Here is a 12,312-nt window from a genome sequence, read left to right as displayed (position 1 = left end):
TTCCTTCTAGGGTTTTTCTTCCTTCTAGTGTGTACGTTGTTTTTCCTTCTAGGTTGTTGAGTGTTTTTCCATCTAGGGTGTTTTTCCATCTAGGGTGTAGGGTGTTTATCCATTTAGTGTGTTTATCCATTTAGTGTGTTTTTCCTTCTAGGGTGGTTTTCCATCTAGGGTGTTTTTCCATCTAGGGTGTTTTTCCATATAGGGTGTTTTCCCATCTAGGGTGTTATTTCCTTCTAGGTTGATGGGTGTTTTTCCATCTAGGGTGTTTTACCTTCTAGGGTTTTTTCCTGGTTCTACTACTTCTACTTCTGCTTGCTAAGCACTTTGTGAAACTGAGATGTAGAAGGGACTTTATAAATAGATTTGATTTGTATTAGGGTTTTATCAAGCCTTTTTATTATGACATTTTCTGTATGGCTTTAAAGGCATATCGCCAACATAATATAAAGATTTAATTTAGAAGAAAAACTTAATTTTTCATTCAATTGAAACAACAATTATTCACTATGGCAGATACAGTATATCTTACACAGCATATCAGTCAAAAACAAGTCAAATAGAGATATAAATAAATAGTAACACTTCATGTTGATTGGTTCGACACCACAGCTCTCTGGGCTCCTCTTTTACTAAGCAGCTTCTTGGCCGATTCCTTAAACTCCTCTGTCTTCAGAACATATATGATGGGGTTGAGCATGGGCGGCAGCAGCGAGGTCAGAGAGAGGTTGATGATCCGGGCGTTGGTTGGTATGATTGAGTGAAGGAAGTATGTGAAATTAATAGGCAGGTAGAATATGGCTACGAGTATCAGGTGTGAGGTACACGTCTTCACGGCTCTGACTCTGAGAGAGGGAGAAAGAGACAGCGGGAGAGAGAGGGAAGGATAGAGAGATGGAGAGAAAGAAAGAGAGAGAGAGAGAGAATGACAGATGGAGAGAAAGAGAAGGAGGGAAATGGAGAGAGAGGGAGAGAGAGAAGGAGAGAAGTGTCAGTACAGTGAGTCATAATCTATCCAGTTCAATGACATTCTCAATATTTACCAGCCTTTATCACCATAACAAGTCCATCACTCTAACAACATACACTGTACAGTATATACAAAAGTATGTAGACACCCATTAAAATTAGTGGATTCGGCTATTTCAGCCTCACCCGTTGCTGACAGGTGTATAAAATCGAGCACACAGCCATGCAATCTCCATTTACATGCATTGGCAGCAGTAGAATGGCCTTACTGAGGAGATCAGTGACTTCCAATATAGTACTGCCATAGGATGCCACCTTTCCAACAAGTCAGTTCGTCACATTTCTGCCTTGCTTGAGCCACCCTGGTGAACTGTAAGTGCTGTTAATGTGAAGTGGAAACGTCTAGGAGCAACAACGACTCAGCCGCGAAGTGGTAGGCTACACAATGTCACAGAACAGAACCACCGAATGCTGAAGCGTGTTTCCCGTAAAAATTGTCTGTCCTCGGTTGTAACACTCGCTACATAGTTTCAAACTGCCTCTGGATGCAACGTCAGCACAAGAACTGTTCGTCAGGAGCTTCATGAAACGGATTTCAATGGCAGAGCATCCGCACACAAGCCGAAGATCACCATGCACAATGCCAAGTGTCAGCTAGAGTGGTGTAAAGCTCGCCGCCATTGGACTCTGGAACAGTGGAAACACATTCTCTGGAGTGATGAATCACGCTTCACCATCTGGCAGTCCGACGGATGAATCTGGGTTTGGCAGATGCCAGGAGTACGCTACCTGCCCCAATGCATAGTGCCAACTGTAAAGTGTGGTGTAGGAGGAATAATGGCCTGGAGCTGTTTTCATGGTTCGGGCAAGGCCCCCTTAGTTCCAGTGAAGGGAAATCTTAACGCTACAGCATACAATGACATCCTAATTGATACTGTGCTTCCAACTTTGTGATAACAGTTTGGGGAAGGCCCTTTTCTGTTTCAGCATGACAATGCACAGAGCACTGACCTCAAACCCATCAAACAACTTTGGGATGAAATGGAACACCGACTGCAAGCCGGGCCTAATCGCCCAACGTCAGTCCCCGACCTCACTAATGCTCTTGTGGCTGAATGGAAGCAAGTCCATGCAGCAATGTTCCAACATCTAGCGAAAAGCCTTCACATAAGAGTGTTATAGCAGCAACGGGGGGACCAACTCCATATTACTGCCCATTATTTTGGAATGAGATGCTTGACGAGCAGGTGTCCACATACTTGGATCACAGCTAGTTAGTAACAGCCTGGACCACAGCTAGTTTGTAACAACCTGGATCACAGCTAGTTTGTAACAGCCTGGATCACAGCTAGTTTGTAACAGTCTGGACCAGAGCTAGTTTGTAACAACCTGGATCAGCGCTAGTTTGTAACAGCCTGGATCACAGCTAGTTTGTAACAGCCTGGACCAGAGCTAGTTAGTAACAGCCTGGACTACAGCGAGTTTGTAACAGCCTGGACCAGAGCTAGTTAGTAACAGCCTGGACCACAGCTAGTTAGTAACAGCCTGGACCACAGCTAGTTAGTAACAGCCTGGACCACAGCTAGTTAGTAACAGCCTGGACCAGAGCTAGTTAGTAACAGCCTGGACCACAGCTAGTTAGTAACAGCCTGGACCACAGCTAGTTAGTAACAGCCTGGATCACAGCTAGTTAGTAACAGCCTGGACCACAGCTAGTTTGTAACAGCCTGGACCAGAGCTAGTTCGTAACAGCCTGGATCACAGCTAGTTAGTAACAGCCTGGACCACAGCTAGTTAGTAACAGCCTGGACCACAGCTAGTTTGTAACAGCATGGACCAGAGTTAGTTTGTAACAGCCTGGACCACAGCTAGTTTGTAACAGCATGGACCAGAGCTAGTTAGTAACAGCCTGGACCACAGCTAGTTAGTAACAGCCTGGACCACAGCTAGTTAGTAACAGCCTGGACCACAGCTAGTTAGTAACAGCCTGGACCACAGCTAGTTTGTAACAGCATGGACCAGAGCTAGTTAGTAACAGCCTGGACCACAGCTAGTTTGTAAAAGTCTGGACCACAGCTAGTTTGTAACAACCTGGATCACAGCTAGTTTGTAACAGCCTGGATCACAGCTAGTTTGTAACAGCCTGGACCAGAGCTAGTTAGTAACAGCCTGGACTACAGCGAGTTTGTAACAGCCTGGACCAGAGCTAGTTAGTAACAGCCTGGACCACAGCTAGTTAGTAACAGCCTGGACCACAGCTAGTTAGTAACAGCCTGGACCACAGCTAGTTAGTAACAGCCTGGACCAGAGCTAGTTAGTAACAGCCTGGACCACAGCTAGTTAGTAACAGCCTGGACCACAGCTAGTTAGTAACAGCCTGGATCACAGCTAGTTTGTAACAGCATGGACCACAGCTAGTTAGTAACAGCCTGGACCACAGCTAGTTAGTAACAGCCTGGACCACAGCTAGTTTGTAACAGCATGGACCAGAGCTAGTTAGTAACAGCCTGGATCACAGCTAGTTAGTAACAGCCTGGACCACAGCTAGTTTGTAACAGCCTGGACTACAGCTAGTTAGTAACAGCCTGGACTACAGCGAGTTTGTAACAGCCTGGACCAGAGCTAGTTAGTAACAGCCTGGATCACAGCTAGTTAGTAACAGCCTGGACCACAGCTAGTTAGTAACAGCCTGGATCACAGCTAGTTTGTAACAGCATGGACCAGAGTTAGTTTGTAACAGCATGGACCAGAGTTAGTTTGTAACAGCGTAGACCAGAGTTAGTTAGTAACAGCATGGACCAGAGTTAGTTTGTAACAGCGTAGACCAGAGCTAGTTAGTAACTGCCTGGATCACAGCTAGTTTGTAACAGCCTGGACCAGAGCTAGTTAGTAACAGCCTGGATCACAGCTAGTTTGTAACAGCATGGACCACAGCTAGTTAGTAACAGCCTGGACCACAGCTAGTTAGTAACAGCCTGGACCACAGCTAGTTTGTAACAGCATGGACCAGAGCTAGTTAGTAACAGCCTGGACTACAGCGAGTTTGTAACAGCCTGGACCAGAGCTAGTTAGTAACAGCCTGGACCACAGCTAGTTAGTAACAGCCTGGACCACAGCTAGTTAGTAACAGCCTGGACCACAGCTAGTTAGTAACAGCCTGGACCACAGCTAGTTAGTAACAGCCTGGACCACTGCTAGTTAGTAACAGCCTGGACCTTAGCTAGTTAATAACAGCCCGGACCAGCGCTAGTTAGTAACAGCCTGGACCACAGCTAGTTAGTAACAGCCTGGACCACAGCTAGTTAGTAACAGCCTGGATCACAGCTAGTTAGTAACAGCCTGGACCACAGCTAGTTTGTAACAGCCTGGACCAGAGCTAGTTTGTAACAGCCTGGACCAGAGCTAGTTAGTAACAGCCTGGATCACAGCTAGTTTGTAACAGCATGGACCACAGCTAGTTAGTAACAGCCTGGACCACAGCTAGTTAGTAACAGCCTGGACCACAGCTAGTTTGTAACAGCATGGACCAGAGCTAGTTAGTAACAGCCTGGACTACAGCGAGTTTGTAACAGCCTGGACCAGAGCTAGTTAGTAACAGCCTGGACCACAGCTAGTTAGTAACAGCCTGGACCACAGCTAGTTAGTAACAGCCTGGACCACAGCTAGTTAGTAACAGCCTGGACCACAGCTAGTTAGTAACAGCCTGGACCACAGCTAGTTAGTAACAGCCTGGACCACAGCTAGTTAGTAACAGCCTGGATCACAGCTAGTTAGTAACAGCCTGGACCACAGCTAGTTAGTAACAGCCTGGACCACAGCTAGTTAGTAACAGCCTGGACCACAGCTAGTTAGTAACAGCCTGGACCAGAGCTAGTTAGTAACAGCCTGGACCACAGCTAGTTAGTAACAGCCTGGACCACAGCTAGTTAGTAACAGCCTGGATCACAGCTAGTTAGTAACAGCCTGGACCACAGCTAGTTTGTAACAGCCTGGACCAGAGCTAGTTTGTAACAGCCTGGACCAGAGCTAGTTAGTAACAGCCTGGATCACAGCTAGTTTGTAACAGCATGGACCACAGCTAGTTAGTAACAGCCTGGACCACAGCTAGTTAGTAACAGCCTGGACCACAGCTAGTTTGTAACAGCATGGACCAGAGCTAGTTAGTAACAGCCTGGATCACAGCTAGTTAGTAACAGCCTGGACCACAGCTAGTTTGTAACAGCCTGGACCACAGCTAGTTAGTAACAGCCTGGACTACAGCGAGTTTGTAACAGCCTGGACCAGAGCTAGTTAGTAACAGCCTGGATCACAGCTAGTTAGTAACAGCCTGGACCAGAGCTAGTTAGTAACAGCCTGGATCACAGCTAGTTTGTAACAGCATGGACCAGAGTTAGTTAGTAACAGCATGGACCAGAGTTAGTTTGTAACAGCGTAGACCAGAGCTATGGACTGACCAGAGAGATGATGTATACGAAGCAGAGGAAGACATAATAGTAGTCCATGTGGGGGATGTCGATGAAACCACTGATGAAGAAGTAAGGGGGTCGGATAAAGGTGTCAATGTTCCCTGTCTGGTTAGAGTCAGAGGTCAGGTAACTCATCCTGACTGGTGGTGTTATCAGTGATTCCTCCTGGCTCGAAATAATCTGTGGAAATATAAGATAAATACATCACTGTTTTTTAATTCACCTGTTGAGACATTGTAATGCGTGAAACATCATCAGTTCAAAGGTAAATATCCAGGTTCAATTGTCTATTTTTATGGAATCATATTTTTTTTTTTAAAGAAGAAGAATACAGTTCTTTTAACTGACAACAAAGAATAAAATACAATCCATTTTACTTTTACCTCGGATACAGCTAAACAATTCTAATGAATAATCCAAGGAATAGCACTGTAAAGCTGATATTGGTTTCACGTTCCCTCCATTAGAATAACACTTACCTGTTGAACCCACATACTGTATGGTCTAACATGGTACAACTACATACTGCAGAAACTAAGTCTTACCTGGTCTTACCACAGACTGGATCCAACTCTCTCTTCAGTAGTCTGGTGATGTGTGTTGGACTGAAGACCAATTTGTGGTGCTGGCTCTGAGTCCACCTCCACTGTTATACCTGCAGTCTCATGGTGAATCTGAAGTAGGGTGTCCCCTGTGGGCCACCGTACTTGTGTATGACATGCCTAGATTGAGTGAAGTAGACGTGTCAGAGATGAATACCCTTGCTGTTGTTGTTGTTGTATGGTTGTCATAGGACACATCTCAATGCCCTTCTGGAACTACCAACCACACAGGCTGAGAAGAGAGAGGAGGGAGGCGATAGAAAGAGGAGAAAGCAGAGAGGAAGGAGGAGAGAGAAAGAGGAGAAAGCAGAGAGAAAGAGAGGAGAAAGCAGAGAGGAAAATAGGAGGAAGCGGAGAGAAAGAAAGGAGAAAGGATAGAGAAAGATAGGAGAGAGGAAGAGAAGAGAGTTGACCATTCAGATCCCATCAGAGTTATATGTTTTATGTTTTGGTAATTGTAGTAATTTGAATAATTTAGCAGACACTCTCATCCAGTTGAGCTAATGAACTGATTTTATGACAGTGGTGTAAAGTACTTAACTTTAAGGTGCTCCCTAAGTCGTTTTTGAGGGTATTTGTACTTTACTTTACTATTTATATTTTTGACTACTTTTACTTTACTTCACTACATTCCAAACTTCTTCTGGATTGGTGGGTCCCCTGAGGGACGGTTGAGCTAACGTAGGCTAATGCGATTAGCATGAGTTTGTAAGTAACAACAATCTCCCAAGACATAGACATATCTGATATTGGCAGAAAACTTAAATTCTTGTTAACAGAGCTTGGATTTACTTCAATGTGCATTCACCCTATTGCTTCCACCTATCAAGTTGTTTCAGAGTGCCTAGTGAGGAGGGGTTAGGGATTCTTCTGGACAGGACCTAAATACACTGGCCTAATAACCACATGCCCTAGAGATATGTCTTATACGGACAGTGGTTAGAGCGATCATTGGTGATGGTGGCCTGGGTTTGCGACGCACTAGGGGAGTCACCCTACTGTCACATATGTTAAAAGGACCGGACCCTTTTTAAAAATTTTCGCCTAAAATGACATACCCCAATCTAACTACCTGTAGCTCAGGACCTGAAGCAAGGATATGCATATTCTTGATACCATTTGAAAGGAAAACAGTTGAAGTTTGTGGAAATGTGAAATTAATATAGGAGTATGTAACACATTAGATCTGGTAGAAAATAATACAAACTAAAAACATGCGTTTTCTATATTGTTTTTGATCCATCATCTTTGAAATGCAAGAGAAATACCATGAAGTCACAAAGGAGTTTAGGCACAATTTAGATTTTGGCCCCCAGATGGCAGCAGTTTGTGTGTGCAAAGTTTCAGACTGTAGAACCCAGTCCCTACATTTGAATATAAATGTATTAAACAAAACTATGCTACATTTTATCTCTGGGACACTCAGGAAGACAAATAAGAGCAATATTACAGAATGTAAGTACATTATTTATTTTCAGAGGTGACTGTATCAAACCAGTTGCCGTGATAAAGGTTTTTGTTGCTGTGCACTCTCTTCAAAGAATAGCATGGTATTTTTTGGCATTTTTTCACTGTAATAGCTACTGTAAATTGGACTGCGCAGATATATTAACACGAATTTATGCTTTATGCACATATCAGACATGTCTATGTACTGGAAAGTGGGCTGTTACAACATCATTCTAGTCACATTAGAGCACGTTAGCAACAACTGTCCTGGCATAGGGACACCAATCCCGTATAGGTTAACATTATAATATGGCAACAGTTACACCACACTTATCTGAGCTAATTAAAATTAGTTTCTCTTTTTACATTTGGGAACTTTACTGTCCTATATCAAACAACCAAGAGGTAGGCTCTCTCTCCCTCAGTTGTCTATGTACATCAACAACTAGCTAATGTTAGCCAGAGTGAGGTGAGCTCAATAGATAAACACTCTCAAACTTCTTCAGCTAGTTGGCTGTCAACATACCACTGATGAATGATAAACGATGGGGAGTAGTAGCCTGCTCACCCTCTGCAGCTTGCCTGCCAATGCATGCTTGTCCCAACCAACGTTTTGACAACTGAATGGGAACTTGCCTGCCTGCTCATTTGATCAATGCTAAATCCATTTGATTGACAACTAGAGATATGCTAACTGTTGATAACATAGCTAGCATAGCTAGTTAGCAAAGTGATTCACATTTCTTGCTAGTTAAATGAGAACAAACTCTTTGGTCCTGTTTGGCTCAGACATACATCCCAGGATGCATCCCAAATGGCACCCTATTCCCTACATAGTGCACTACTTTTGGGTCCTGGCCTAAAGTAGTGCACTATAAAGGGAATAGGGTGCCATTTAGGACAGAGACCCAGTCTCCTCTTGTCTTCCAGCCTCTCCACTGCATCCCCGTAGGCCTCAATAACCAGGTCCTAATTGAATGAATGCAACCATTCATTAATAATTGTAAATATGGCCGATGACGATGACACAATGGGAATTAACATGAACTACTATGCTGGTGGGGATTGTGACCTACCAAAGCTGTGTAGCATATTATAGCTATAATTTCCTTGATTTCATTATTATATCACTTTATTCAGAGGGACTGTGGATTCATTGATAAAGAGTCAGGTTACAATCAAGCTCCTTTCTGTAGATTAATCCTTCCCATCTAGAAAAGTAAAATGTATTCCGAGAGGGCTTCATCCTTGTCCAAATGTCATCCTCGTCCAATCTTCATCAGTGTTTGGACAATTGGGTGTTTGTTCAATTGGGTGTTTGTTGTGGTGTGTATCAGTGTAGTGGTGTTTATCGGTGTAGTGGTGTTTATCGGTGTAGTGGTGTTTATCGGTGTTGTGGTGTGTATTGGTGTTGTGTTGTCTATCGGGTGGTTGAGATGTGTATCGGTGTCGTGTTGTCTATCGGGTGGTTGTGGTGTGTATTGTTGTTATGGTGTTTATCGGTGTTGTGATGTGTATTGTTGTTGTGGTGTGTATCGGTGTTGTGATGTGTATTGGTGTTGTGTTGTTTATCGGTGTTATGGTGTGTATCGGTGTTGTGTTGTCTATCGGGTGGTTGTGGTGTGTATCGGTGTTGAGGTGTTTATCGGTGTTGTGGTGTGTATTGTTGTTGTGGTGTTTATCAGTGTTGTGATGTGTATTGTTGTTGTGGTGTGTATTGTTGTTGTGGTGTTTATCGGTGTTGTGATGTGTATTGTTGTTGTGGTGTGTATCGGTATCGTGGTGTGCATCAGGTGGTTGTATTTATACATAAAAAAATCTGACAGAAAAACAAATGTGTGTTTGATATTGGGTCCGGATTTTGCAGCTTAAGAGAAAGTCAACACTTTATCCCCCTCTGTTTATCACAATATATAGGGGTTATTGCCTAGTTAAATTAAGCGTTCTAAGGCACTGCATCTCAGTGCAAGAGGCGTCACTACAGTCCCTGGTTTGATTCCAGGCTGTATCACATCCGGACGTGATTGGAAGTCCCATAGGGCGGTGCACAATTGCCCCAGCGTTGTCTGGGTTTGTCCGTTGTAGGCCGTCACAGTAAATAAGAATTAGTTCTTAACTGACTTGCCTAGTTAAATAAATGTATATATAGTGGTTATATAATCATATCTAGTTTATTTGTCATTTGCAAAGGACACATGTTGTGTACACCGCACAAATAAAATCTAACATGCAGGTATAACTCTCAACATTGCAACAACAATAATAACCCTTTAGATACAGTAGATACAGGACAATATACAGGTGTAGTAATGTAAAGTGCTAACTGAAGAAGCCGGAACTATTTAAACCTTGGACTGTGGTTATTCAACAGAAATCCAGTCTGATCTTGCTTGTAGACAACGCAACTCTTAAAGGCAAAGTAAACTCTGCTGATGTGAGTTGAATTGGAAATTATCTTTAAAATCTTTAAACACACATTAGTGCAGTTTCTGATTGAATCCAAGTCACAAAAATGATACTTTTCACTACCTCATTTCATCACTGCAGTTCTTTTTCTAGACAGTATCTGAACCAATCTCTTCCTAATCTCCTTGGTCTTCAGACAGTAGACTACTGGGTTGATCAGAGAAGGTAACAGCGTGGCTATAATCAGTAAAGCATTACGCTCTGTCAGATTCAGCCTCAGCCCTATCCTCGTCAACAACACAGAGACTAACTTGGGAGCGAAGTAACAGGACACCACAATGATGTGACAAATACAGGTATTAAACACCTGCACTCTGCTCTCGTTGTTAGGCAGTCTCAGTACTGTGTAGATCAGATTCACGTATGACAGCAGAATGAATATGAACTGTGCACCAATCAACCACAGACCCAGGATGGTGGGAAGCATCCAATAGGGTTCAGGATTGACACAGGCGGCTCTGACCATAGCAGGATAGTCACAGAACACATATCTAATGATGGGCTGGCAGTATGGAAGGCTGTCTGCCTGAGCTGTTAATACCCCCATGACCCCTAACCCTATCAGCCAGGTAGCTGTGATCAACAGGAAGAGCAGTGGGTTAGTCAGGATGCTGTGGTACCTAAGAGGGGTGCTGATAGCGATGGTTCGGTCCAAAGCCATCAGGGACAGGGCCAGACACTCTTCGATGTCACCCAGGTGGTAGATGTACATGCGTGATATGCAGGAGTAGTAGGAGATGGTTTTGACCTCGGCCAGCAGGACAGAGATCATGGTGGGGCTGGTGCTGGTGGTGAACATGATGTCCACCATGGCCAGGTTACAGATGAGGAGGTACATGGGCGTGTGCAGCCGTCTGTCCGTCACAATGATGCAGATGTTGGTGCCGCTTCCCAGAAGCACAAGGAAATAGGTGATGAAGATGAGGAAGCCCAGGAGCTTCTGGTGAGAGAGGTGGTCGAAGCCTGTGATGGTAAACTCCTCCACATTCTTCCCCGTGAAATTCACTAGAAGTTCACTAAAAGACATCTTCAAGCATCGACCCTTATGAGTTATTAAAACTAAATCGCTATATTCCTATAGCTTCAAATCCAAATTAGTTCATTTGAAAACAGTACAACAGTACAAAAATCCAAATGTATTTGATTCTTCAAACGAAGCAGTCTCCACAATGCAAACCATCCATAACTTGTTAAATTGTGGACCCAACCCAAGCCCTGAGGTAGAGTTTGATGGAGCAGTTTTTAAAGAGGCCCAATCCACCCAGGGAGTGGCAAAAAACACATGGAGGACACAGGGGAGAGGGACCCAAAGTCATTATGCTTTGGAAAGCTTTCAAAGTTTTCTAATGAAGTAAACATGACACTACGCAAAGGTTTAAACATACAGATATACTGTGCCTTGCAAAAGTATTCACCCCCTTGGCATTTTTCCTATTTTGTTACATTACAAACTGTAATTTAAATGGATTTTACTTTGGATATCATGTAATGTACATACACATAATAGTCCAAATTGGTGAAGTGAAATTAAAAAAAAGAATGTTTAAAAAACAAAATTTAACGGAAAAGTGGTTTCTGCATATGTAATCACTCCCTTTGCTATGAAGCCCCAACCAATTACCTTCAGAAGTCACATAACTAGTTAAAGTCCACCTGTGTGCAATTTAAGTGTCACATGATCTGTCACATGATCTCAGTATATATACACCTGTTCTGAAAGGCCCCAGAGTCTGCAACACCACTGAGCAAGGGGCACCACCAAGCAAGCGGCACCATGAAGACCAAGGAGCTCTCCAAACAGGTCAGGGACAAAGTTGTGGAGAAGTGCAGATCAGGGTTGGGTTATAAAAAAATATCAGAAACTTTGAACATCCCACAGAGAACCATTAAATCCATTATTAAAAAATTGAAAGAATATGGCACCAAAACAAACCTGCCAAGAGAGGGCCGCCCACCACAACTCACAGACCAGACAAGGAGGGTATTAATCAGAGAGGCAACAAAGAGACCAAAGATAAGCTGAAGGAGCTGCAAAGCTCCACAGCAGAGATTGGACAATTTGTCCATAGGACCACTTTAAGCTGTACACTCCATAGAGCTGGGCTTTACGGAAGAGTGGCCAGAAAAAATCTATTTCTTAAAGAAAAAAATAAGCAAACATGTTTGCTGCTTGCCAAGCGGCATGTGGGAGACTCCCCAAACATTTGGAAGTAGGTACTCTGGTCAGATGAGACTAAAATGTAGCTTTTTGGCCATCAAGGAAAACGCTATGTCTGGCGCAAACCCAAGACCTCTTATCACTGCGAGAACTCCATCCCTACAGTGAAGCATGGTGGTGGCAGCATCATGCTGTGGGGATGTTT

At 43.6% G+C, this 12,312-nt stretch overlaps 1 protein-coding gene across 1 annotated transcript; it reads right to left on the bottom strand.

Annotated features, from left to right (window-relative positions):
* Nucleotides 1–9,785: 9,785 nt before the first annotated feature.
* Nucleotides 9,786–11,104, bottom strand: LOC106563805 (olfactory receptor 10G7-like). Its single transcript, XM_014129666.2, has one exon. It carries the CDS (start codon nucleotides 10,974–10,976, stop codon nucleotides 10,014–10,016), a length of 963 nt encoding a protein of 320 aa, XP_013985141.1. The 5' UTR covers nucleotides 10,977–11,104; the 3' UTR covers nucleotides 9,786–10,013.
* Nucleotides 11,105–12,312: the final 1,208 nt, after the last annotated feature.

The sequence above is a fragment of the Salmo salar genome, chromosome ssa11 (genome assembly GCF_905237065.1).
Source record: "Salmo salar chromosome ssa11, Ssal_v3.1, whole genome shotgun sequence".
Classification (NCBI taxonomy): Eukaryota; Metazoa; Chordata; class Actinopteri; order Salmoniformes; family Salmonidae; genus Salmo; species Salmo salar.
The sequence above is the reverse complement of the archived record's forward strand: the minus strand, read 5'-3'. Positions and strand labels throughout refer to the sequence as shown.

Coding starts and splice junctions, on each gene's coding strand:
- LOC106563805 (XM_014129666.2), bottom strand. CDS start 10,976: ATGTCTTTTAGTGAACTTCTAGTGAATTTCACGGGGAAGAATGTGGAG.